This window comes from Salvelinus alpinus, chromosome 11 (assembly GCF_045679555.1).
Source record: "Salvelinus alpinus chromosome 11, SLU_Salpinus.1, whole genome shotgun sequence".
In the NCBI taxonomy this organism is placed as follows: Eukaryota; Metazoa; Chordata; class Actinopteri; order Salmoniformes; family Salmonidae; genus Salvelinus; species Salvelinus alpinus.
In genome coordinates this window covers 26,089,213-26,109,718 of record NC_092096.1, presented here as the reverse complement: position 1 = coordinate 26,109,718, position 20,506 = coordinate 26,089,213, and the positions used below count along the sequence as shown (strand labels likewise).

Below are 20,506 nucleotides of genomic sequence, written 5' to 3'. Positions count from 1 at the left end.
CGATCTGTGTGGACCTAGCTAATGATGCCCAATTAGTCATTAAACAGGACCAAAAGACGAGCCTTGTGTGGTTTCACATTTGCTAATATTTGCTCGTCAAATATTTCCTTTGAAACGTTTACAGCGCATTTTATCTGTTGGCTGGTCAAGAGACATCTGCGAGGGTTTTCCTCGTCCTTTTTTTCTAAATGAAAGTCCCAATTGGTCCCCCCACATTCGCCCTATCCGACTATTTGTTCATGCTTGAAAGAAAATGTAATAAAAGAGTCTGGATGATGGATTTATGATTTATCAGAAGCACTTTACCATATGGCAGTCGACATCGGGACAGATTTTCAAATGTTAGCTTTAAAAAAAGGAGACTCGATCAGACTAATCTTAAACACTGACTTGGGAAAGGATGCTCAAGTCACGTGACCCGAGACGTGTCGCTTGGAGATGGAATACAGTAAATGGAATTAACTTACCTTTGGTGTCACGTGTGAAATTCGATTTTGAAAGGCCAAATGAGTATATTCATTAGCCCAACAGAAAACATGTAGATTGTTCTTGACACAGCATATGGTCCATCTTCAGGATACAATACTGTATTATGCGCATAATTGTCTAGAGAGAGCAGTGGATGCGAGCTTCCTATTCCCTTATATTATGTACCTTACCAAATAGTTATCAGAAATTGAATAGCCTAACGGACTATACTTGAAACCCGTCTAGTTGTAAGCCACTGTAGTCCACTGTAAATACACTGCATGTGAGATAAAAATGTCCCCTGTTGGCCCTACAGTTTATTACATGGCATTGCATTCTTCTGCTTCAAGTTCACAATTGCAAAAGCTGTTTTAATAGGTCTAGTTAACCCATAATAAACTTTTTTTTACAAAAATCTTGGGGCAATAATTTTGACCACAACGTTGAAAACAAATTTTACATTGGCACTTTATAAGGGTCATCCATATTTATATCCTATAATGTGTGGGGTTAAATATTGTGGTTCGCAGCTTGACTTCCAGACAATCGAGTCTGAATAGACTGGGTTACTTGAGAGTCGGGTACAGTAGGCCTACATGCAATATTGACATTTCTCCTATCAGACCACTACGTCATCTAGAAAAGGCTGATAGGGTATATATTTGTGAAGTCGCGCGTGATTCCTGTCAGTGGCGACCTGTGCAACAGACAGGTGTGAATTGGCATCCCCTCAGACTCCGAATATTCACATTTTACAGGTAGGGTGTTTTATGCACTTTACAATCAGGTCAGTGCATTTTGGGGATGAAGTTCCTCATATAACCGTTTATTCTCTTGTTTATCAAAGGAACATCAGCACTGTATACAGGAATGATCTTGTTGTTTCCTTTGATACGGCTCTGAAGAACCAATTGACATGTGTGGAACAAATGTGGACCTGTCAAACGAAGGTAGGTCTATATGCAAACGAAGGACTAACTATAATGTGTTAGAAGATTACTTATATCATTGAATTGAGTGGAGACATTTTTTCCAACAATATTCAAAGAAATGTTGATGCATGAAGCGGTAAAATAGGTTTAAATCTTATAAAAGCTATTTTATTCTGTTCTATTCTAAGGGAGCGGGTGTGTCAATCAGCTTGGTGGGGTGTTTCTGAACGGGAGGCCGCTTCCAGCATATAAAAGGAGGAAGATGATCGAACTGGCATCGGAAGGTGTGCGCCCATGCGAGATCTCCAGAATTCTGCAGGTGCGTATCAGCAGGCTTATAGGAGCTCGTGTTTGCGCCCTATTCGATATTATTCGATACATGAAAAGCATAATTTGTTTTATTATTAATTTAATTTAATACATTAAATAGTTGTTAAATGGTGTCCTTTCAATGATCTAGTAGTACTTCTGTTATTGTGCTCTGATGGTGGATATGAATCGTGCGTCAATTCATGAAAACCCAAATGTGCACTCCGCGCTGGCAGGTGTCAAATGGCTGCGTTAGCAAGATTTTGAGCAGGTACCACAAAACCGGCCTCCTGGACCCGAAGGCGACCGGAGGTAGTAGACCTCGACTCCTCACCCCCGAAGTCATCTCGAAAATAATCGAATGCAAGACGAAAAACCCAACAATATTCGCCTGGGAAATCAGAAAAAAGCTCGCGGCCGAAAGAATCTGTAAATCGGCCACAGTTCCCAGTGTAAGTGAGATCACAAGCTACACCAGAATGATACAAAGTGTGTACAACTGTGAGGGAAATAACTATATTTTTCGATTCATTTAAGCATTATTTTCTCCTTGTCAAAAGGTGTCCTCTGTAAACCGAATTCTCAGGAAAATTCAACTCGACTCTGCGATGTTGAGTGTGGAGATTTCTGGGCACCGCCCCAGATACCCAGGTAGGCTACACATCGTACATCTTGATCTGGGAGAAATACACACATTTATGCCACATACACTGTGCGCAATTTGAAAAACAAAGCCATATAGTCTACTTGTATGCATTCCAGGTCTTCTAGTGGAGACCCCAACGCAGTCAGTAGTGAAGGAGAGGGAGGAGATGGAGACAGTTGAGGTGAACCAGCCTCCTGGGCCCCAGCATCGCAACCGCACCACCTTCACCTTGGAGCAATGCAGAGTGTTAGAGCAAGGTAGGCCTGTACAGTAGTGGACTTTAGGCAGAACAATGTCCTACTTTTACTACGACAACTGTTTATGTACATGTAGGCTGTGTGTTTATGTGGAGTGGATACATTAATGATTAGTCTTAAACTACTTAGTTTGATTGGACTTATTCCTATTTCAACAAGGCTTGTTTTAGAACAGTTGGGAAAGTTGTTATCCTTTCAAGCTGAGCTTTGAGCGCTCTCTCATTCTATTCTGTCCTCCCAAACTGAGCAGAATTCACACGGAGCCACTATGCAGACATGTTCACCAGGGAAAAACTGGCATCTGAGATCCAACTTCCAGAGGACACCATCAAGGTTATATGGCACAAACTATGCATGCAACCTATGTCATTTCCTGTAAAATGACCTGTAACACTGAGCTACATCTGTTATAATTGCCATTCCCCTTTGAAGGTGTGGTTCTCAAACAGAAGAGCAAAATGGAGGAGGGAAGCCAAGTATAAGAGCAGTGTCCATGGAGCACATAGTGAGTGTGTGTATTTTTGTTTATTATGGATCCCCATTTGCTGCTGCCAAGGAAACAGCTACTCTTCCTGGGGTCCAGCAACATTAAGGCAGTTGTATACTATTTAAAATATATGACATTATATTTAATAACACTTTTCACAAGATATTAAGTGTGTTCCCTCAAGCCACTACTCTACTATCACATCTCTACAGTACAAAACCCATGTGTGTGTAGAGTGCGTGTCTTATCATGTGTGTGTGTGTCTGTGTGTGTCTATTCACAGTCCCCGCTGTTCCATAAGGTGTATTTTTATCTGTTAAAAAAAAAAAAGATTATTCTGCTTGCATATGTTACCTGATGTGGAATCGAATTCCACGTTTGTCAAATGGTTGTGCATCCAGACGTATTTGCCATTCCTTTTGCCTCATCCCTCTCAACCATAAAATGTTTCAATTCATCAATCCACAGGGATTTAACAGTTTTTACAGTCACTTTCTTAATGGGTCCATGCTTATTAGTAACTGGAAAAATCTATTTCATAAATGTGTCAAGTGCAGCGTCTGGTTGCTCCTCAATACACTGGCATTACACTGGGGCGGCAGGTAGCCTAGTGGTTAGAGCGTTGGACTAGTAACCGAAAGGTTGCAAGTTTGAATCCCTGAGCTGACAAGCTAAAAATCTGTTGTTCTGCTGCTGTACAAGGCAGTTAACCCACTAAGCCATCATTGAAAATAATGGCTGACTTGCCTAGTTAAACAAAGGTAAAATAATTACACACCATAGACCAACAAATATTCTTCACATCAACAACATAGGAATCACTACAACACTTCTTGTATGACCTCTTATAAAGTATATTAGGCCCAGCCTTCAGAACTTTGGTTTTCCTAGATATGGCTACTTTATTGTGATCACTACATCCAATGGATTTGGATACTGCTTTAAAGCAAATCTCTGCAGCATTAGTAAAGATGTGATCAATATATGTTGATGATTTCATTCCTGTGCTGTTTGTAACTACCATGGAAGGTTAACTGATAACCTGAACCAGGTTGCAGGCACTTGTTGCAGTTTGAAGCTTTTTCTTGAGTGGGCAGCGTGATGAAAGCCATTCAGTATTTAAATCACCCAGAAAATATACCTCTGTTGATATCACATACCTTTATTAAGCATTTCACACGTTATCCAGATGCTGACTGTTAGCACTTGGTGGTCTATAGCAGCTTGAGAGAGAGAGAATAACAGTTCACTTTTCTTTTAAAAGCTCCATTTCTGATGAACCAAAAGAACAAAGATTTCCCTTCAGTGAATTCGATGACAACAACCAACTCAATGACTCAACAGGTACATAAACAAGCTAAGCCCCCTGAAACATACTGCATTTCAGGAGTTTTAACACCATATTGTTATGCAAATTGAGTATATACCGCTACAATTGAAAACAATTCATGTGTAGTTAAGTGTTAATACCCTTGTAGCAAGTTACCAGCTGACTAACTAAATGTTCTGTTTATCTTGTTTGTGATGTCATTTCAACTGTGTTTAGACTCACTGGAGTCAGAGGGAGAGTTTGGGAGTACAGTTTGACACTTCATGCTCAGAAATCTCCCAGAGATATGGTCCAGCTACTACAACAGAGAGAGGTGATTAAGCGTTTATTATGTTTTTTTATAAGAGGGGGGCAAAGCCCTTCTTCTGGAGAGCCACTTACCATGCAGGTTTATGCTCCAGCCCTGCCCTAACTCAGGCAACTCCACAAATCAACTGCTCCGTTTCTCAAAGAGAACCTAGCAAAATCTGGTGTGTTAGGGGAGGGCCGAAGCAAAATGCTGCACATTCACCAGAGGTCCAGGATAATTGGCCAACCCTGCTGTAACCATTTCAGAGATGTACCTATAAAACACAATGTGAAGAGTGAATGAATGTACTACCTCACCTACAGGTATAGGAGGAACAGAAGTGTTGGGCTATAGAGGCATCTCCATTCCACTTCCATCCTCAGCATCTCAATACTCAGGCAGCACCACGTTCCCATTGGTCCATCCCCAGGACGAGAGGACTCCATCCACTCACCATGCAGAGAGATTCATTTTCCCATTGGCTCATCATTACACAGACGTGAGGACAGTCTTCCCATTGGCTCATCAGACTGAGAGGATGGGACATTCAGTGAACTATCATTGGGATGATGGGTCAGATTTCCCATTGGCTCATCACCAAACAGATGAAAGGTTTCTATTGGCTCATCACAGGGAGAGGACTGGTGGTCCATCGCTTATTTGACAGAATGTGTCTCCCCTTTTCTCGCATCAGTGAATGTCAGAGCCAAACATTCATACACACACACACACACACACACACACCTCTATGGCTCTGCTGATTACTACTGGGCAGGGTATGCAAGAGAGCTATTGGAACATATCTCAGTGAAATTGATGAGTTGTTCTGTTTTGAAAAGTATTTTCAGTAATAAAAAGCGAGTTTGTATTAGTTGTTATTAGTTCTTTCTTGATATACCCACTGAATTGTACCATATCATCATCGCTGAAGAGTTGAGACTACCATCTTTAGGCAGGAGAGGGCGACAGAGTCCTATGGATACATTCTTTCTCTCGCTGCCAGACAAGTTAATCAGCTTGTTTGAGGGGGATCAGTTTGAGCGGACACAGAATTGCTAATCTTGATCACATAATGCAAAGTTATTTTGGATGCAAGGTGCTTGGTAGATCAGTGATTCTGCAATGCAATCCATCTCAAACACACAATCTCTCTGATAGAAAGAAGAATGCTGACAGTGCACTGGGGTATCTATTTTCTGTCAGTGCTCAGTATCTCCACCAGAAATAGTCATACCCTGAGACCCAGACTAAGGTATCCCTGGGGCCCAGACTAAGGTATCCCTGGGGGCCAAGACTAAGGTATCCCTGGGTACCAAGTCTATTGTGTACACTGGGGCCCAGACTACGGTATCCCTGGGGGCCAAGACTATGGTATACCCTGGGGCCCAGATTACGGTATGAATGTCTGTTGCTCCGACTAAGATGTTACAACAGTGATTCTGCTAATCAAGGTCCTAGTGAGCAGCTAATTGGTAGAGTCAGGTGGGTTAAATGATCGTTGGAGCGAGAGTCTGAAGGAGGGTAGTTCTACAGGAGGAAGATTGGGCACCTCTGCTGTACTGCATCCCCTCCACTGGAACCGTGAATCAAAAGAGTTGCCCAAAAACACTCAAAGCCAAGAGACCGTTGTAGTTCTGTGAGGTTTTCCAGTGGCTCTTTAAGAATGAATCTTTCCTCGATTACCCACACCCTCTCTGAAAATGTATTGAGGTTGAGCAGGCGAGGAGATACCTGAGGAATGGCAGAAAGACGAGTTGAGATAGAACCATTAGCTCAGAGAGCGATCCAAGTTCAGTTTTTAAGATGGCCTTCTCTTGTAGGCTTTGGAAGGGAGCATGCATACTTCAGCACGGTGACTGAGCAGGATCAACACATAAACACAACACAGGGTCTGAGCATAAACTCCATAGCACCACTTACATATTTCTGAGGTCACTGCAACAAGCTTTTAAATGACATAAATCATCATGATTGATTGTTTGATTAAGGTTTTTGCAAGAGGATCCCATTGTGTCTACAATGTTGCTCTTGCCTTTGGGAATAGTCCAGCGCAAGGTTCACAAATTCCTTTTCCGAATAATTTCTCATTAAGATTTTTCCGTTGTTTTTATTCCAGTAGTGGAAAAAGTACACTATTGTCAAAGTAAAGATAACTTAATATAAAAAGACTCAAGTAAAAGTGAAAGACACCCAGTAAAATGCTACTTGAGTAAAAGTATTTGGTTTTAAATATGCTTAATTATCAAAAGTAAACGTAATTGCTCAAATATACTTATGTATAAGAAGTAAAATTAAAAGTCTAAATTATTTATATTAAGCAAACCATTTTCTTGTATTTTTATTTATTTACAGATAGCCAGGGACACACTCCAACACTCAGACATCATTTACGAATGAAGCATGTGTGTTTAGTGAGTCCTCCAGATAAGAGGCAGCAGGGATGACCAGGGATGTTCTCTAGAAAAGGACAGGAATTAGACAATTTTCCTGTCCTGCTAACCATTCAAAATGTAACAAGTACTTTTGGGTGTCATTCATACCGTAATCTGAAAATGGTGTAAAAAGTACATTATTTTCTTTCGGAATGTAGTGAAGTAAAAGTAAAAGTTGTCAAAAATATAAAGTAAAGATACCCCCAAAAACGACTTAAGTAGTAATTTAAATACTTTACTCCACTGTGAATTTCCCCAACAGACAAATCTTTTAAATGGATTTATTTCCCAGAAGCACCAGACGTGACCTATTGACTGTTGGGCTGTTAGTCCGGCAAAAGCGGGGAAGAAAGCTATTTCATGCCCCGTTACGATGAGGCACAAAGCATTGTGGTTGGTTCGTGACAAGCCACCGTGGATGAGGCTGAGGTCAGCGCTGACAGGTCGGCCATTTTCTCCTCAGCACCGAGGAGTCATGTATCAAATGAGAACCCCACATGACGGAGGAAGCATGCCACGGTGTCTAGTGTTGCCCAATTGCTGTCTAAGCGTCATCTGAACATCTCTAGCGCTGCCCAAACGTTAACCGAACGTTTCTACTCATCCTCTGGTCAGGAACTGGGTCGTGGTGGACAGTGGCCATCCAAAACCCATAGACTGAGGTCTTATTGATATAATTGACATGGGAAGTGGGAAAATAATACCCAGAGTAAGAACTTGACCCAGAGTATCTTGAATTGTGTTGAGAGAGTATGCGTTGCAGAAAACTGTATTGCTGCAAGAATCTTTGTCTGAAGGTTTACTTTAGGAGAGAGTGCCAGACAGACAGACGTATGAAAAGAGTGAAACAAGCTGTAATTTACACTGTAAATGTAATATTAAAACGTGAATATAACAAAATCATATAGTATATAATATTAAGACCCAACCCAACCATTTAAAAATAGCAGCTGATATAGAGTTTACAGTATACAAGTTTATAAACAGAGTGACCATATAAAGTTTAAAAAACTATGTAAATAAGACATTGGCAGTGGAAAATAGTTTTACACACACTTATTTACATAACAGTAAAATACACTCACCGCTCTCTGCGCCAATTCTATTGTACACTATTGATTCCTGTCCACCTACAAAAAAGGCACTGAACAGGTCAAATACTGTGACATAGTGTTAAACTATCACACGCAATATTTTAGGATATAGAAATTGGGTGAAATTATAAGTCTTCTTAGGGGCCCAGTTTGAAGAGATCATTAGTCATACATACACATCTGCTTTCTGTGATGATAAAACTGATGTCATGACTGGTTTTCAGCACTGAAAGAAAGCTATTATTACATTCTCCTATGTCATTACACTTACTGCATGTCAGTATTGTTAAAAGACAAATCACTGACAAAGTGGTATGTTTTGGAACACAACCCATACTTTTCATGTAATCCGTATTGCCATTCAGTGTACCTCCAATAATAATGATTGACACACTGAGTTTAGAACATGTATCAAATAAAAAGACGTCATAATCTTCACCTCTTCTATTAGCGAGACGTGTCGCTTTGTCGACATCAATCGCTGGCGCCCTCTCGAGGGCCAGACGTATACAAATAAATAGACTGCACACTACGTTCTAATCCGTTTAAATATAAAACACAGAGAGTAGAGAGGAAGCAACTCCACTGACGTCTGGTGTGAGTGAGCCAAGGAAAGGCCCAGATCTATAAGACCTATTAAATAACACAGAGTGCCAGAAATACACTCAATAAGAAACTTCTAAATGTGTACTCTGACCACATAACGCACACGCAGCCCACCAGGGGCTAGTGTAGAGTTCCCTCCAAAACTGGAGACATGTTAGCCATGTAGGCTAACTGCTAACGTTTGGCTAAGTAACTGTTAAGCATTAGCATTAGTTAGGGAACAGTTACTGAATAGTCTTTCCAAAAACAACCACTTGGTGAATGGTGAGAGTTAGGACCTGTCTAGAAACAACCTTTTGCTCATAGCCTCAAGCTCATAGCCCTACTCCCCAGGTACTGGTGTAGAGCAGTGTATACCAACTCCAGTCCTCCAGTATCCACAACAGCAGACATTTGTGTTGTAACTCTGGACAAACCTGATTCAACTCGAGGTGGGCTTGATGATTAGCTGACAAATTGAATCAGGTGTGCTTTTGCGGGACTACAACAGAAGTGTGTGCTGTTGGGGAGTAGGGCTATGAGCTTACGGCTATGAGCTAGAGGTTGTTTCTAGACAGGTTTTAATTCCCACCATTCACCAAGTGGTAACTTCTGAATGACTGAACCTTTAGCCATTACATCATGTGCCCTCAACGTGACCCAGTAGCCACGGATCGTACCAAGTCCTGTCTGGATCCCTCCTCGCATGGCTCTGGTTTTGGTTCTGATCAAATTCAAGTATTTTCCAGGAGATAATACTGAGTCATCCATACCATTCCTATTGTCTTGTGGGCGGAGTGAGAGAACGAATCAATTCACCCCTCTTTATGGCTTAAGAGTATTCATATATTTCACCAAAAAAAAAAGCTGTCCATGTGCCAGAAACTATTGTTTAGAAATGTTATTAAAGCTAATGCCTCAATCACAAAGACAGCGTCAATACATTTTGGTACACCAGAAATACATTCATTTCCAATGGAATGCTGCATTTGCCTTGCAGCATTGCGTTGCAGAGGCAGTTGTAGTGTGTTCTTTGTGGTGCATACCTTGGATTTATCAAGGTATGCATCACATTGTATGCGTAGACAGCTTGACAGAAATGGTAGCAGAAGATGAATGTTGAACTTTTGTTGCACACAATCCAAATTATGCTAGGTACTACTTTGCGTAATGACGCCATCAGTGTGATCAAGGCGTAACAACCTGGTCCTACATTAATCAATTTGCATATTATAAGAATCCTTCTTATCCTTTTCAGCCTCTCTGAACATGTCATTGTATTCCCAGCCTCTGAACATCCCAAAATATCTCTTCCATTCATGGTGTTTTTTCCCTCCAAAAACTGAAGCGACGTCCAGCCACGAAGCCCCAAAATGGCTGCTTCCCATAAAGTCAGTTTCCTCATTCTTACATCTCCCAACCGTCTTGTTAGTTAGGCATCCTCTGTTGGACAGATCATTCTCCATCCTACCGGCTTGTGCTTGGTACAGTCCTAAATATTCCACCCCTCCTCTTACAGTGCTGTAGTACAGTCCTGAATGCTCCATCCCTCCTCTTGCATGCTAGTGGTACAGTCCTGAATGGAGTGGTTTGGTCTGTGCTTCTTCCAGTAGTTTTTCCTCCAACCTGGAGTAGTGTATGAAGACTTTATGGATCCACCCCGAGTAGTAGGCCACATTGACGAAGATGGCGGGCCGCCGGGCCAGGGCACAGCCCCGGCCGTGGATGCTCACGCCCACGATGACTTTGCTCTCTCGTTCCTGGCACACCAACGGGCCACCGTAGTCTCTCTGTGAGGGACGAACCAATAGCAGGTTAGCGTGGTGCTCATGCAGCCAATCAAAAGGCATTATGGTAGTTATACGAATAGTTTGAAGTAATAACTGAGTCACGCAATGTCGAGTCAATGCATGTTTCAGATAATGTAGAGTAATGTTTATGAAGCTCACCTCACACACTCCCTGGTCTGTCTTGCCCCCGGCGCACACTTTGCTGTCGGTGACAGGCAGGGTTTTGTTGTGGAGCTCAGAACACCAGTCGTTACTGACCATGGGCAGACTCACAGCTTTCAGTGCCCCCTCATATCCTGTCCCTGGACAGGAAGTAGCCAGAAATAAAGCAGGAAACAGTCAGTCTACTGTCCAAACACCATATTTCAAACCTAGAATCCTGGACAACATGTTTGTCTATATGGTGTTATTGTGGGGGACTTTATTCACACATTCGATACATGATATCCTAAGGTCTCTTTTCTTACAATATCAAGGATCTCTAGATCCAATATCCCCCCATTTCTTCACCACACCATAGCATGAAACAGAGGTCATACAGAATACACTCAGTGGCCAGTTTACTAGGTACACCCATCTAGTACCGAGTCAGACTCCCTTTGCCTCCAGAACTGTATCAATTCTTCGGGGAATTGGAAACATTGCTCAATTGGTATCAAGGGACCTAAAGTGTGCCAGGAAAACAGTCTCCACACCATTACACCACCACCACCAGCCTGTACCGTTGACACCAGGCAGGACGGGGCCATGGACTCATGCTGCTTACGCCAAAACCTGACTCTGCTATTAGCATGACGCAACAGGAACCAGGATTCATCTGACCAGATGATGTTTTTCCACTCCTTATTCACCAGTGTTGGTGATCGCGTGCTCACTGGAGCCGTTTCTTCTTGGTTTTAGCTGATAGGAGTGGAACCTGGTGTGGTCGTCTGCTGCAAATAGCCCATCCGTGACAAGGACCGACGCGTTGTGCCTTCCGAGATGCTGGTATGCACACCCCCATTGTGCCGTTATTTGCCTGTTTGTAGCCCGCCTGTTAGATTGCACAATTCTTGCCATTGTCCTTCGATCTCTCATCAACGACCTGTTTTCGCCCACAGGACTGCCGTTGACTGGATGTTTTTTGTTTGTTGCACCATTCTCAGTAAACACTGTTGTGGGTTAAAAGCCCAGGAGGCCAGCCGTTTCTGAAATACTGGAATTGGCACGCCTGGCACCAACAAAAACAAGTCTCTCACCGTTGCCGCCTGCTATAGACCACCCTCTGCCCCCAGCTGTGCTCTGGACACTATATGTGAACTGATTGCCCCCCATCTATCTTCAGAGCTCGTGCTGCTAGGCGACCTAAATTTGAACATGCTCAACACCCCAGCCACCCTACAATCTAAGCTTGATGCCCTCAATCTCACACAAATTATCAATGAACCTACCAGGTACCACCCCAATTCCGTAAACACGGGTACCCTCATAGATATCATCCTAACAAACTTGCCCTCCAAATACACCTCTGCTGTTTTCAACCAAGATCTCAGCGATCACTGCCTCATTGCCTGCATCCGTAATGGGTCAGCGGTCAAACGACCTCCACTCATCACTGTCAAACGCTCCCTGAAACACTTCAGCGAGCAGGCCTTTCTAATCGACCTGGCCGGGGTATCCTGGAAGGATATTGATCTCATCCCGACAGTAGAGGATGCCTGGTCATTTTTTAAAAATGCCTTCCTCACCATCTTGAATAAGCATGCCCCATTCAAGAAATTTAGAACCAGGAACAGATATAGCCCTTGGTTCTCTCCTGACCTGACTGCCCTTAACCAACAGAAAAACATCCTATGGCGTTCTGCATTAGCATCGAACAGCCCCCGTGATATGCAACTTTTCAGGGAAGCCAGAAACCAATATACACAGGCAGTTAGAACAGCCAAGGCTAGCTTTTTCAAGCAGAAATTTGCTTCCTGCAACACAAATTCAAAAAAGTTCTGGGACACCGTAAAGTCCATGGAGAATAAGAACACCTCCTCCCAGCTTCCAACCGCTCTGAAGATAGGAAACACTGTCACCACCGACAAATCCACTATAATTGAGAATTTCAATAAGCATTTTTCTACGGCTGGCCATGCTTTCCACCTGGCTACCCCTACCCCGGACAACAGCACTGCCCTCCCCTCTGCTACTCGCCCAAGCCTTCCCCATTTCTCTTTCTCCCAAATACAGTCAGCTGATGTTCTAAATGAGCTGCAAAATCTGGACCCTTACAAATCAGCCGGGCTAGATAATCTGGACCCTTTCTTTCTAAAACTATCTGCTGAAATTGTTGCCACCCCTATTACTAGCCTCTTCAACCTCTCTTTCGTGTCGTCTGAGATCCCCAAAGATTGGAAAGCAGCTGCGGTTATCCCCCTCTTCAAAGGGGGGGACACCCTTGACCCTAACTGCTACAGACCTATATCTATCCTACCCTGCCTTTCTAAGGTCTTCGAAAGCCAAGTCAACAAACAGATTACCGACCATTTCGAATCCCACCACACCTTCTCCGCTATGCAATCTGGTTTCAGAGCTGGTCATGGGTGCACCTCAGCCACGCTCAAGGTCATAAACGATATCGTAACCGCCATCGATAGGAAACAATACTGTGCAGCCGTATTCATTGACCTGGCCAAGGCTTTTGACTCTGTCAATCACCACATCCTCATTGGCAGACTCGACAGCCTTGGTTTCTCTAATGATTGCCTCGCCTGGTTCACCAACTACTTCTCTGATCGAGTTCAGTGTGTCAAATCGGAGGGTCTGTTGTCCGGGCCTCTGGCAGTCTCTATGGGGGTGCCACAGGGTTCAATTCTTGGACCGACTCTCTTCTCTGTTTACATCAATGATGTCGCTCTTGCTGCTGGTGATTCTCTGATCCACCTCTACGCAGACGACACTATTCTGTATACTTCTGGCCCTTCTTTTGACACTGTGTTAACAACCCTCCAGGCGAGCTTCAATGCCATACAACTCTCCTTCCGTGGCCTCCAACTGCTCTTAAATACAAGTAAAACCAAATGCATGCTCTTCAACCGATCGCTGTCTGCTCCTGCCCGCCTGTCCAACATCACTACTTTGGACGGCTCTGACTTAGAATATGTGGACAACTACAAATACCTAGGTGTCTGGTTAGACTGTAAACTCTCCTTCCAGACTCACATCAAACATCTCCAATCCAAAGTCAAATCTAGAATTGGCTTCCTATTCCGCAACAAAGCATCCTTTACTCATGCTGCCAAACATACCCTTGTAAAACTGACCATCCTACCAATCCTCGACTTCGGTGATGTCATTTACAAAATAGCCTCCAAAACCCTACTCAATAAATTGGATGCAGTCTATCACAGTGCCATCCGTTTTGTCACCAAAGCCCCATATACTACCCACCACTGCGACCTGTACACTCTCGTTGGCTGGCCCTCGCTTCATACTCGTCGCCAAACCCACTGGTTCCAGGTCATCTACAAGACCCTGCTAGGTAAAGTCCCCCCTTATCTCAGCTCGCTGGTCACCATAGCAGCACCTACCTTTAGCACGCGCTCCAGCAGGTATATCTCTCTAGTCACCCCCAAAACCAATTCTTCCTTTGGACGCCTCTCCTTCCAGTTCTCTGCTGCCAATGACTGGAACGAACTACAAAAATCTCTGAAACTGGAAACACCTATCTCCCTCACTAGCTTTAAGCACCAGCTGTCAGAGCGGCTCATAGATTACTGCACCTGTACATAACCCATCTACAATTTAGCCCAAACAACTACCTCTTTACCTACTGTATTTATTTATTAATTTATTTTGCTCCTTTGCACCCCATTATTTCTGTCTCTACTTTGCACTTTCTTCCACTGCAAACCAACCATTCCAGTGTTTTTTTAGTTTTTATTTTACTTGCTGTGTTGTACTCACTTCGCCTCCATGGCCTTTTATATTTTTATTTATTTATACATATATTTGTTTGCCTTCACCTCCCTTATCTCACCTCACTTGCTCACATTGTATATAGACTTATTTTTTTTCACTGTATTATTGACTATATGTTTGTTTTACTCCATGTGTAACTATGTGTTGTTGTATGTGTCGAACTGCTTTGCTTTATCTTGGCCAGGTCGCAATTGTAAATGAGAACGTGTTCTCAATTTGCCTACCTGGTTAAATAAAGGTTAAATAAAAATAAATAAAATAAATAAAAAACAATCATATTATACTCAAAGTCGCTTTGGTCACTCGTTTTGCCCATTCTAACGTTCAGTCGAATAGTAACTTTATATAGCAAGCCACGGCCACGCGACTCACTGTCTGTAGGAGCAAACCATTTTTGTGAATGGGGTGGTGTACCTAATAAACTGGCGTGTATATAGATAATACATAAGACACCACACAGGGATAAGACACCACACAGGGATAAGACACCACACAGGGATAAGACACCATATAGGGATAAGACACCACACAGGGATAAGACACAACACAGGAACAGTCATGTAGGGCAGTACCTTTGGTCTCTCCCCAGCCGTACATGAGACAGTTGGTTCCGTCTGTGACCCCACAGCCTGCTACTGGGAGCTGGATGGTGAAGGCATGCTCAGAGAGAGGGGCAGGCCTAGGCGTGGACACATAAACACATGCATGAATAAATAAATGGTTGCTGTGCCTACAATGCATGATTGAGAATGAATTAATGGATGGATTGATTATATTTTTGAAATGTATTTTACCAGGTAAGTAAAATGGCTGACTGACTGTCTCACTGAATGAATGAAAGCTATTCTTACTTGGCCAGTTTGAGCAGGGCCAGGTTGGATCCCTCCGGGCCACAGACCACGTGTGCGATGCGGAGCCTGGGGTGGTCCAAGGACGAGTTGAGGTGAAGGAGGCCCACCTGTACACTGTACTCACTCAGGTCTGGAACACTGAGGACCACAGAGACTACTGTCAAACACACTCCAAATAGGGTTGAGCACACATTGACCAGTCAGTATAAACTGAACATAGTATAAGAGGTATAAGCTGAAGAAAAGATTGGCCACAGCTTGTATAAACACTATAATACAATACAGTAAAATACAGTACTGCAGTATCCTACTCTATTCTCTGTATGAACACTTATCATTGGCCACATACTAACCACAGCTACCAGCATCACTAAACTGACAATAGACTATAGAACGCCTCAGCATGCACTCTACAAACTCACTCAATCTGGCTCCTCAACTAACTGTGTTCAATGACCCACATACAGCACATTGCATAGTCAGCAACAAGCTACTGAACTAATGCTGATGCCAATGGCCACAGTCTTGATGGAAGCAAGGTTCTGTAATGTCGGCATGAGGAGTACAACTAAACCACTCACTAGGAGTACAACTAAACCACTCACTAGGAGTACAACTAAACCACTCACTAGGAGTACAACTAAACCACTCACTAGGAGTACAACTAAACCACTCACTAGGAGTACAACTAAACCACTCACTAGGAGTACAACTAAACCACTCACTAGGAGTACAACTAAACCACTCACTAGGAGTACAACTAAAGCACTCACTAGGAGTACAACTAAACCACTCACTAGGAGTACAACTAAACCACTCACTAGGAGTACAACTAAACCACTCACTAGGAGTACAACTAAACCACTCACTAGGAGTACAACTAAACCACTCACTAGGAGTACAACTAAACCACTCACTAGGAGTACAACTAAACCACTCACTAGGAGTACAACTAAACCACTCACTAGGAGTACAACTAAACCACTCACTAGGAGTACAACTAAACCCCTCACTAGAGTACAACTAAACCACTCACTAGGAGTACAACTAAACCACTCACTAGAGTACAACTAAACCACTCACTAGGAGTACAACTAAACCACTCACTAGGAGTACAACTAAACCACTCACTAGAGTACAACTAAACCACTCACTAGGAGTACAACTAAACCACTCACTAGGAGTACAACTAAACCACTCACTAGGAGTACAACTAAACCACTCACTAGGAGTACAGCTAAACCACTCACTAGGAGTACAACTAAACCACTCACTAGGAGTACAACTAAACCACTCACTAGGAGTACAACTAAACCACTCACTAGGAGTACAACTAAACCACTCACTAGGAGTACAACTAAACCACTCACTAGGAGTACAACTAAACCACTCACTAGGAGTACAACTAAACCACTCGCTAGGAGTACAACTAAACCACTCGCTAGGAGTACAACTAAACGACTCACTAGGAGTACAACTAAACCACTCACTAGGAGTACAACTAAACGACTCACTAGAGTACAACTAAACCACTCACTAGGCGTACAACTAAACCACTCACTAGGAGTACAGCTAAACCACTCACTAGGAGTACAACTAAACCACTCACTAGGAGTACAACTAAACCACTCACTAGGAGTACAACTAAACCACTCACTAGGAGTACAACTAAACCACTCACTAGGAGTACAACTAAACCACTCACTAGGAGTACAACTAAACCACTCACTAGGAGTACAACTAAACCACTCACTAGGAGTACAACTAAACCACTCACTAGGAGTACAACTAAACCACTCACTAGGAGTACAACTAAACCACTCACTAGGAGTACAACTAAACCCCTCACTAGGAGTACAACTAAACCACTCACTAGGAGTACAACTAAACCACTCACTAGGAGTACAACTAAACCACTCACTAGGAGTACAACTAAACCACTCACTAGGAGTACAACTAAACCACTCACTAGGAGTACAACTAAACCACTCACTAGGAGTACAACTAAACCACTCACTAGGAGTACAGCTAAACCACTCACTAGAGTACAACTAAACCACTCACTAGGAGTACAACTAAACCACTCACTAGGAGTACAACTAAACCACTCACTAGGAGTACAGCTAAACCACTCACTAGGAGTACAACTAAACCACTCACTAGGAGTACAACTAAACCACTCACTAGAGTACAACTAAACCACTCACTAGGAGTACAACTAAACCACTCACTAGGAGTACAACTAAACCACTCACTAGGAGTACAACTAAACCACTCACTAGGAGTACAACTAAACCACTCACTAGGAGTACAACTAAACCACTCACTAGGAGTACAACTAAACCACTCACTAGGAGTACAACTAAACCACTCACTAGGAGTACAACTAAACCACTCACTAGGAGTACAACTAAACCACTCACTAGGAGTACAACTAAACCACTCACTAGAGTACAACTAAACCACTCACTAGGAGTACAGCTAAACCACTCACTAGGAGTACAACAAAAACCACTCACTAGGAGTACAACTAAACCACTCACTAGTAGTACAACTAAACCCCTCACTAGAGTACAACTAAACCACTCACTAGGAGTACAACTAAACCACTCACTAGGAGTACAACTAAACCACTCACTAGAGTACAACTAAACCACTCACTAGGAGTACAACTAAACCACTCACTAGGAGTACAACTAAACCAATCACTAGGAGTACAGCTAAACCTCTCACTAGGAGTACAGCTAAACCTCTCACTAGGAGTACAACTAAACCACTCACTAGGAGTACAACTAAACCACTCACTAGGAGTACAACTAAACCACTCACTAGGAGTACAACTAAACCACTCACTAGGAGTAAGACTAAACCACTCACTAGGAGTACAACTAAACCACTCACTAGGAGTACAACTAAACCACTCACTAGGAGTACAACTAAACCACTCACTAGGAGTACAGCTAAACCACTCACTAGGAGTACAACTAAACCACTCACTAGGAGTACAGCTAAACCACTCACTAGGAGTACAACTAAACCACTCACTAGGAGTACAACTAAACCAATCACTAGGAGTACAGCTAAACCTCTCACTAGGAGTACAGCTAAACCTCTCACTAGGAGTACAACTAAACCACTCACTAGGAGTACAACTAAACCACTCACTAGGAGTACAACTAAACCACTCACTAGGAGTACAACTAAACCACTCACTAGGAGTACAACTAAACCACTCACTAGGAGTACAACTAAACCACTCACTAGGAGTACAACTAAACCACTCACTAGAGTACAACTAAACCACTCACTAGGAGTACAACTAAACCACTCACTAGGAGTACAACTAAACCACTCACTAGAGTACAACTAAACCCCTCACTAGGAGTACAACTAAACCACTCACTAGAGTACAACTAAACCACTCACTAGGAGTACAACTAAACCACTCACTAGAGTACAACTAAACCACTCACTAGGAGTACAACTAAACCACTCACTAGGAGTACAACTAAACCACTCACTAGGAGTACAACTAAACCACTCACTAGGAGTACAACTAAACCACTCACTAGGAGTACAACTAAACCACTCACTAGGAGTACAACTAAACCACTCACTAGGAGTACAACTAAACCACTCACTAGGAGTACAACTAAACCACTCACTAGTAGTACAACTAAACCCCTCACTAGAGTACAACTAAACCACTCACTAGGAGTACAACTAAACCACTCACTAGGAGTACAACTAAACCACTCACTAGAGTACAACTAAACCACTCACTAGGAGTACAGCTAAACCACTCACTAGGAGTACAACTAAACCACTCACTAGGAGTACAACTAAACCACTCACTAGTAGTACAACTAAACCCCTCACTAGAGTACAACTAAACCACTCACTAGGAGTACAACTAAACCACTCACTAGGAGTACAACTAAACCACTCACTAGAGTACAACTAAACCACTCACTAGGAGTACAGCTAAACCACTCACTAGAGTACAACTAAACCACTCACTAGGAGTACAACTAAACCACTCACTAGGAGTACAACTAAACCACTCACTAGGAGTACAGCTAAACCACTCACTAGGAGTACAGCTAAACCACTCACTAGGAGTACAACTAAACCACTCACTAGGAGTACAACTAAACCAATCACTAGGAGTACAACTAAACCACTCACTAGGAGTACAACTAAACCACTCACTAGAGTACAACTAAACCACTCACTAGAGTACAACTAAACCACTCACTAGGAGTACAACTAAACCACTCACTAGGAGTACAACTAAACCACTCACTAGGAGTACAACTAAACCACTCACTAGGAGTACAACTAAACCACTCACTAGGAGTACAACTAAACCACTCACTAGGAGTACAACTAAACCACTCACTAGGAGTACAACTAAACCACTCACTAGTAGTACAACTAAACCCCTCACTAGAGTACAACTAAACCACTCACTAGGAGTACAACTAAACCACTCACTAGGAGTACAACTAAACCACTCACTAGAGTACAACTAAACCACTCACTAGGAGTACAGCTAAACCACTCACTAGGAGTACAACTAAACCACTCACTAGGAGTACAACTAAACCACTCACTAGTAGTACAACTAAACCCCTCACTAGAGTACAACTAAACCACTCACTAGGAGTACAACTAAACCACTCACTAGGAGTACAACTAAACCACTCACTAGAGTACAACTAAACCACTCACTAGGAGTACAGCTAAACCACTCACTAGGAGTACAACTAAACCACTCACTAGGAGTACAACTAAACCACTCACTAGGAGTACAACTAAACCACTCACTAGGAGTACAGCTAAACCACTCACTAGGAGTACAGCTAAACCACTCACTAGGAGTACAACTAAACCACTCACTAGGAGTACAACTAAACCAATCACTAGGAGTACAGCTAAACCTCTCACTAGGAGTACAGCTAAACCTCTCACTAGGAGTACAACTAAACCACTCACTAGGAGTACAACTAAACCACTCACTAGGAGTACAACTAAACCACTCACTAGGAGTACAACTAAACCACTCACTAGGAGTACAACTAAACCACT

General features: G+C 42.8%; 2 protein-coding genes across 2 annotated transcripts in view; one reads left to right on the top strand and one right to left on the bottom strand.

The window, feature by feature from the left end:
• The first annotated feature begins 1,337 nt into the window (after nt 1-1,337).
• Nucleotides 1,338-5,675, top strand: pax4 (paired box 4). The gene is made up of 10 exons (XM_071331356.1): nt 1,338-1,418; nt 1,589-1,719; nt 1,946-2,161; nt 2,270-2,360; nt 2,472-2,612; nt 2,863-2,945; nt 3,045-3,117; nt 4,364-4,443; nt 4,646-4,742; nt 5,042-5,675. Exons 1-10 carry the CDS (start codon nt 1,385-1,387, stop codon nt 5,380-5,382), a joined length of 1,287 nt encoding a protein of 428 aa, XP_071187457.1. The 5' UTR covers nt 1,338-1,384; the 3' UTR covers nt 5,383-5,675.
• Nucleotides 5,676-7,934: 2,259 nt separating this feature from the next.
• hgfa (hepatocyte growth factor a) overlaps nt 7,935-20,506 on the bottom strand; it is a gene marked incomplete at its 5' end in the record, with an annotated part of 32,716 nt that continues 20,144 nt past the window's right edge. Inside the window, 4 exon segments of the mRNA XM_071332221.1 lie at nt 7,935-10,619; nt 10,779-10,921; nt 15,137-15,243; nt 15,416-15,553. Coding sequence (XP_071188322.1) covers nt 10,392-10,619; nt 10,779-10,921; nt 15,137-15,243; nt 15,416-15,553 — 616 coding nt within the window.